This window comes from Elaeis guineensis, chromosome 11 (assembly GCF_000442705.2).
Source record: "Elaeis guineensis isolate ETL-2024a chromosome 11, EG11, whole genome shotgun sequence".
Classification (NCBI taxonomy): Eukaryota; Viridiplantae; Streptophyta; class Magnoliopsida; order Arecales; family Arecaceae; genus Elaeis; species Elaeis guineensis.
In genome coordinates this window covers 13,233,336-13,241,209 of record NC_026003.2, presented here as the reverse complement: position 1 = coordinate 13,241,209, position 7,874 = coordinate 13,233,336, and the positions used below count along the sequence as shown (strand labels likewise).

The 7,874-nt window shown below is 32.0% G+C and overlaps 1 protein-coding gene across 1 annotated transcript; it reads right to left on the bottom strand.

The window, feature by feature from the left end:
- Nucleotides 1–6,057: 6,057 nt before the first annotated feature.
- LOC140852576 (glutathione S-transferase F11-like) lies at nucleotides 6,058–7,103 on the bottom strand. The gene is made up of 3 exons (XM_073245970.1): nucleotides 6,841–7,103; nucleotides 6,671–6,713; nucleotides 6,058–6,593 (listed from the first exon to the last, which is right to left on the bottom strand). The coding sequence occupies exons 1-3, from the start codon at nucleotides 6,991–6,993 to the stop codon at nucleotides 6,124–6,126; spliced, it is 666 nt and encodes a 221-aa protein (XP_073102071.1). The 5' UTR covers nucleotides 6,994–7,103; the 3' UTR covers nucleotides 6,058–6,123.
- Between the last annotated feature and the right edge of the window lie 771 nt (nucleotides 7,104–7,874).

Sequence of the window (7,874 nt, the reverse complement as noted above, 5' to 3'; positions counted from 1 at the left end):
GAATAAAATTATTTTGATCATATCGATTTTGAACTATTAGATGCATCTATCTGTTTATTATATCTTTCTTGATTATTTGTGTCATTTTTAATTATTGAACCTAATTATGTATAGGGGTGTAGTTGTCTTGATAAGAATATATCTAATAGTGAAATACTATAATATGATCTATAAATTTAAAATTTTAAAAAAAAATTATGAAATTATTGAAATAATGTGAGGTAAGTAATGCTATAATTTTTTTAAATTTATCGATAAATTATAAAATATTTTTTTATTAGATTATTCATGATTTATGAATCTGATGTATATATTTTGAATTATTGAATATATCTTTTTTTTCAAAATATTCAGTGATTAATGCTTGAATGTATTGAATTTGAATGAATCATACTGATTGATTTTGATATCGCACGCCTTTATAAATTATTCGATTTAGAATATGAAATATACTTTTAAGAAAAATATATTGATTTGACATAAATTTTGACTCACAGTCTAACTATGTCTTGAACCCTGCTAGTAGATTAAATACTGATACTTTGATATTCTACCAGTGGGATGATTAAATAGTGATATTTTGATAGCCCACCAGTAGGGGTTGTGCTAGTACTTTGATTTTCAATTAGTGAGATGGTTAAATGCTAGTATTTTGATACCCTATCAGTGAGAGTTGTACATTGATATTTTGATATCCTACCAATGGGGTGGTTAAGCTGGTACTTGATATCCTGTCTGTAGAAATTATGCATTGGTTCTTTAATTTAGTTCATAGCTATCGAGATGAATATAATGTTTTGAAAGAAATCAATTTGTGAATGAAAAATGAATTTGAAAGAACTAAAATTGGCATGGATCTTATTTTGGTGATGCTATATATTTGAATTGATGTATCTTACATGAAATTTTTAGTATATTATTATTACTGAATTTATCTAGTCAAATATACATTTCTTACTGGATCATTTTATTTATTACTCAATAATTTATTATTTTATAGATTCAGTTATCTAGCTTAAGTCAGAGATCCGATATGGAAGAGCAGATTAAAAGCAAAATTTGATATCCTGTTTTAGATTAAGATTTATCGAAGGTGATAGAAAACTATGAAATTTTATTTTTTAAGATATTTGATTTAATTATTTAAATTTAAATTAAATATTAATTATTTAAATTTTATTCTGATATTGTTTTATGATATCATCATAAGATATCTTGCATACTTGTGAGAGGAGTTCTTTATAAGTATGCTACGGTTGCTATGATATCTAGCTCATGATCTTGGATCTATGATGTGATAATTAGTATAGTATCAGAGCATAAGTGGATAAATTATAATATATACAATCAGACATAGGATGAGTGTAGATAGGTAGGTACTAGGGACATCAGGATATAGATCTATGATGATTACAATATAAGTTGTCTTTATGATTTTTGACTAATCCTTATGACTATGAATAAAAAGATTGTTTAGAATAATGATTCAAAGAGTTTAATATATGATGGACAATATGAAGATCATATTATGATTAGTTGGATTTTGATCTAAAGTAATTGCAAAAGGATTGATCATAAAATTTTATTATATATTGTGATTGTTAATTTGATCATTGATTATTTAAATAAAGCTCAAATTTGATATGTGGAGTAATACTATGATATTGCTCCTAATTTTGAAGTTAATTATTTAGTGGCTAGATAAAGGTTCATTCATAAAATATTGTTAGAGGTTGAACTAAGAAAGATTTTTATGATATTTGATTGGAATATTCTTTAAGATTTATACTAGAATGTGAAGCTTGCATGTAAAAAAAAATATAGTTGGAGATGTTACAAAGAAATCTTTCTCTTATTAAGAAACTGATTATGAGATCATAGAGCATTTGTCTTGGTGGAATAATTTATAATTTTAGTGGTCATTTTTGGATCCAAATAATAGATTTTATTTATGCCTATCAGGGATTATATGATATATATGACACTTCAATTCAAAGATTTCGTATCTAAGTTGATCGAGGGATTTTCTACACTATCATGGTTGAGGTTGTTAATAAAATCCTTGATTGCTATCATTATCGAGATAAAAGATCTTATTTATATCTATCCAAGATTTTGGGAGACATATGAAATTGCAATTCAAAATTTTTGGTTTATGAACTGATTTGGTGTTCTTTTGATCTTGCTATTGAGGTCATTAATAAAATCTAGTATTGCATGAAAATTTGATTTAAGAGGCTTGCATAATTATTTTGGAAAGTAATTAATAGTTGTTAAAGATTTCAATGGAAGAAACTCTAAAAAAGATGATTCAGTTAGTTTTATTTATATGCATTGATTTAAGTCCTAACTTAGCAAAGCATCAGGAGGTTTTTCTTATTTATTTTGTTTAAATAAGATTTTGATTTAGAGTTTGTCTAAATGAATTGAAAAGGAAATTAAAATTTAATTCATATTAGATTACAATAAACCTATATGATGGTTTTGAATGTGATATCAGACTCAAGGGTTAATTAAGATAGTTGTGCTCCAGATAAAATTAGAGATGAGAATCAAAGGTTCATCTTTGGCTTTAATTGAAACTTTTGATTTTTTTATTTATAATATAAAATAATATTTTGGTCAAAATTATTTCATGAATCTAAAAAATTTTGATGGTTTAGATTAGAGTTTGCAATGGAAGCATGGTGATCTTGATTATTTTGAGCTAGTTAATAATATTAATTTTTTAAGTTAGAAGTTTATGATACATGATATGATTCAATAGTCTTTATAGAGAAAATTCATTGATAATGGAAAGGATAATATTTTTTGATTTTGGATTGTTATGGATGTCGCTATATGATTTTTTGCAAGTAGAACTCCTATCTATCATGTTAAGAAAATTTTTTTAATATCTCGAGTCTTTGATTAGTGGACCATCAATTTTTGATCTTGAAGTTGAAATATTTATGAGTAGATTTCTTTTCTCCCAGATGTGAAGCTTATACACCTCTATATGATAGAAAGATTGTGAGATTGTTCATTTACTGAGAGCAGATTAGAGTGTGTTTATGATCTTGAGATAAATTGATTAAGTCAAGAGTAGTCGAAGTTTTGGCAAAAAACTTAATATCCTTATCTAGAATTAAGATATTGATTTTGATTACAAAAAAGAATAATTCCAATTCGAATCAAGTCTTGTGGTATTAACCTTTCTCTTATGAAATGATTTAAAACACCAAGGATTGGAAAATCAAAATGTTCGAGTATGAGATTAGGGCCATGAATCCCAATTTTTGAAAGCATAGATAAGAAAAATTTTGAGGATAAAATTTCTTTTTAGAGAGAAGAATGTAATACCCAGCATGACTTTTAAAGCACTGACAAAAAAAAAGAAAAAGAATGAAAAAGCCATCACGTGCAATAGAGAAACACATGGAGAAACTTCCAAAAGAGTTCTTCTTTGATTGAATGTCCTTAATCCACTCACAAATTCGAGTTAGAATCAATCTCTAATTCTTCCCTTAGAGATCTATTTAAAAGCCTTGAACCTATTTATTTTTCTCATCAAAAAATCACCCAAATTCAATGCCCTTTTCCCCTTCTTTTCTTCTAGGGTTACCAATGGTTTAATCTTATTTTGGCCACTAGAAATTGGAGCAATTCCTGTCGAAGATCAAGAAAATCTCTTTAATTATTTTCTTCTCATTCTTTCATGGTTCCTAAACTTGAATTTTAGCCAAATTTCTACTGGTGATTTTTGAATAAAATTTATTTTTGGTTCCCCTATTTTCTTCCATGACTATTCTTGATTTTTTTGACTCCATTAGCCACCGCCATTCATCGGACCAAGCCCACCGTTGGGGTCTACTCCTTCGACCACAGGGGTTGCTAGTTGGGGTGAGAACCTCCTCTATTTTGGGAAGGAGGACGTAAGTCCTCTATTCCATGAAAGAAGAGAGAAGAGGAAGAAGAAGGAAGGAAAAAAAAAAAGGAAAAAGAAAAAAAAAAGAGAAGGGAGAGATTCTCTCTCTTCTCTAAACTTGCATCATTACTTTCTTTCTCTAAAAAGTTTCACTTTCTCTCTTTATGGATTTTTTCTATCTAGAATTATTTCTTTCTTTATGATGATTTCTCTCTCTAAGATTAGTCCAGTGAAGGACTTCCTTTTGATAATTTTGATCGACTTAGTAAAGGATCTTAATCCGCAGTCGTTAGACAACATGCCGATACCCACCTTGACTAGATTAAATTTTTTTAGATTTAATTATCCATGATTTCTATTGGATCATATAGTTTTTGATGATTCATCTTGATAGGATTGATCAGGATGTCAGATCGGTTCTATTCTACTTTGATTAATTTCTTTCTCCTTCGATATTCTCTTTACTTGATTTATGAAATTAGTGAAAAATCTAAGCCCTATAGTTTTGAGTTCAAGTTGATCCAGTAGAGATTTTGAATCATCTAGTGTAATCATGATCGAATAAAACTATCATGATCAGGTAAATTTGGATTGTTGAATGCGGCTATCCGTCAATTATATCTTTCTTGATTATTCATATCTTTTCTGATTATTGAACTTAATTAGATATAGAGATGTAGTTGTCTCGATAAGAAAATGTCTAGTAGTGGGATACTACAATATGATCTATAAATTGAAGACTTGGAAAGGAATTTATTGAATTATGTAGAATTATTGGAATATGTGTGAGGTAAGTAATGCTATACTTTTTTTAGATTTATCAATAAATTATAAAATATTTTTTTTATTTTATATTAGATTATTTATTATTTATGAATCTAATGCATGTATTTAGAATTACTAAATATATCCTTTTTTTTCAAAATATTAAGCGATTTATGATTGAATATATTGAATTTGATATGAATCATATTGATTGATTTTAATATCGCATCACTTTATGAATTATTTAATTTGTAATATGAAATATATTTTTGAGAAAAGTATATTAATTTGAGATCAATTTTGACTCGCATCATGACATGTATTAAACCCCGTCAGTGGGGATTAGATGCTGGTACTTTGATACCTCATCAGTGGGATAGTTAAACACTGGTACTTTGATATCCCACCAGTGATGGTTGTGCTCTGGTATACTGTATCAGTGGAGTGGTTAAACGCTGGTACTTTGATACCCTGACAGTGGGGATTGTGTGTTGGTATTTTGATATCCTGCTAGAAGAATAGTTAAATGCTGGTATTTGATATTCTGCCAGTGAGGATTATGTGCTGATATTTTGATTTAGTTCATGATTGTCGCGATGAACATGATGTTTTAAAAGAAATTAATTTGTGAACGAAAAATGAATTTGAAAGAATTGAAATTGGGATGGATCTTATTTTGGTTCATACTGCATGTTTGAATTGATGTACCTTGCATAATTATTTTTAGTATATTATTATTATTAAATTTATCTAACCAAAATGTATATTGCTTACTGAACCATCTAGCTCACTACTCTATAATTTATTTTTTTATAGATTCAAAGAACTAACTTAACTTGGAGATTTGATTTGAGAGAATAAATTAGAAATAAAATTTAGTATCTTTATTTTTTACTAGGATTTATTGAAAATGATGAAAAACTATAAAATTTTATTTGATAAGATATTTAATTTCATCATTTAAATTAAAAATAAATATTAATTATTTAAATTATATTTCATTGTTGCTTTGTAATATCACTATAAGATGCTTTGAATGCTTGTGAGAAGAATTTTTCATAAGTATCTTTATTTTTTACTAAGATTTATTGAAAATGATGAAAAACTATAAAATTTTATTTAATAAGATATTTAATTTTATTATTTAAATTAAAATTAAATATTAAATATTTAAATTTTGTTTTATTGTTGCTTTATAATATCACTATAAGATGCTTTGAATGCTTATGAGAAGAGTTTTTCATAAGTACATAATAGTTGTTATGATCTTTAACTCAGTGATTTTAGATCTGATACTATTACTATAAGATGCAATTTTTTTTTGTAGTAATCGGAAGGCACCGTCACCATAAAATTTATTTGTGACACCTATATTCAAGCACAACGACACAAAGCAAAGAGAGCAACTTGCCCAACTCCATTTCAAGCCACCGGTGGTAGCATCTTAAACCTTATTTAACCGAGGGTGGCTCCTGCTGCATCTCCATCACTCTCTGCCAGGACTTGCGGCGAGATATCACATCCCACCACAAGCTCACCTTCTCCCTCGTCCTGATCAACGAACGGTACTCATCGTTCGACACCAAACGCTGGGCGTTGGGCAGGTGGGAGAGGTCAGCAAGCGTGAACTTGTCCCCCGCCAGGAACTTCGTCTCCTGCAGCCTCTTATCGTATATGTGGAGCACCTCGTCCAGCTTCTGTTTGTTCTGCTCGATCACCTCCTTATCCGGCCCCGTGGGCAGCCCAAATCCCAGGTTAAGCACCAACTCGGAGCTTGGGGGGTCAAAGCTGCCAACCTCGGTCTGCAGCCATTGCTCGATCGAACACCTTTCGTGCGTGCCCCTCACGGCCAGAAGATCTTTGGTCCCTTGGTCCACATACTTCTCTGCAATGTGTCGGCATATCTCCCTCGACTCCGTCACTCAAAGCAATGCCACCAACCCAAGATTTAAGGCTGTCAGAGTGCAACCGACTTACCTAGCTAATGTTTTTTCTTACCTTGGAGGGTCACTTTCCCGTCTTTAAATGCGAACCGTGGACCCTGTAACACAGAATAGAATTGATTGGTATTTTCTTTTCTCTTTTCTTTTTTTGGGGTAAGAGATTGGTACTGGAGTGAAAATAATGTCACGCTATTTATATATATGTAATTTAGAGCTATATATTACCTTCTCCTTGAGGCTAGGCATCCTTTTCAGGCCATCGTAGTTGTTAGGGCGAATGAGCTGGAACTCGACTTCCTTCTCGAAGAGGCACGCAAGTACCCTTGCAACCTCTGGCCAGGTCGGGCAACCGAACACCTGAACACTCGCCATCGCCATTGGGTGGAAACAAGGATATAATGGAGCAATGAAATGTTAGTCTTCTCGGTTCCAAATGATCTGTACGTAGGGAGGTAGGTGGTGGAGCGCGGCGGCTTTAATATGGCTGATGGAAGGCAAAATGCATTGCTTCACAACTACAAAATGTTAAAGGGAAAAGAAATAAAGCAAAAGAGAAAGGATTAAAGAGAAAGGTTAGCCTATGCCAAACCTGCATGGAATGGTCTTGGGAGCAGATATCATGATTACCATGAGCATGGATCCCCTGCAACATGTGCGTGGCACCGTAGGGTGCGGTGCACTCTTAGATAGCCATCATCATAGGATAGACGGCCATCAAACAATGCACTTATGTGCATCACACGGCCTGTGCTTGTGCATGGCCATCCATCCTGTGATGGACTCCGTCCACCGGTTTACCACCTTCTGTGGTGCCTTGCACGCACCACGGGATCCTTGCTTGATTACCATTGGAAGCAGATGGTTATCATGGAGACCAATGCATCACTTTTATTGCTTTAGGTTGGAGCTTCTCCACTGAGACCTGGATGCTGGATCTATAACAACTACCATTATGGATTCTGACAGGAAGATCTATAGCACTCTCAAACGTGTAGAATATACTCCTTTTTCATCAGAAAAGAAAACATATGGAATATACACTTGGCACTGATAACGTCTTACGAGGATATGTGGCCTTGGAGTCAGAGTGAAAGTGTTGCAGGGCCTCCAAGTTCTCATTGGTGCGTAATACTCTCCTTGGCAACCTGTCCGTAACAGAGTCCTCCACCATTCTTCGGGGTGACCCGTGACCACTTAATTGGAGGGCGACTAGAAGAATGGAAGCCACTCTACCGCCGCTGTTGGCACCAGGTGGCGCC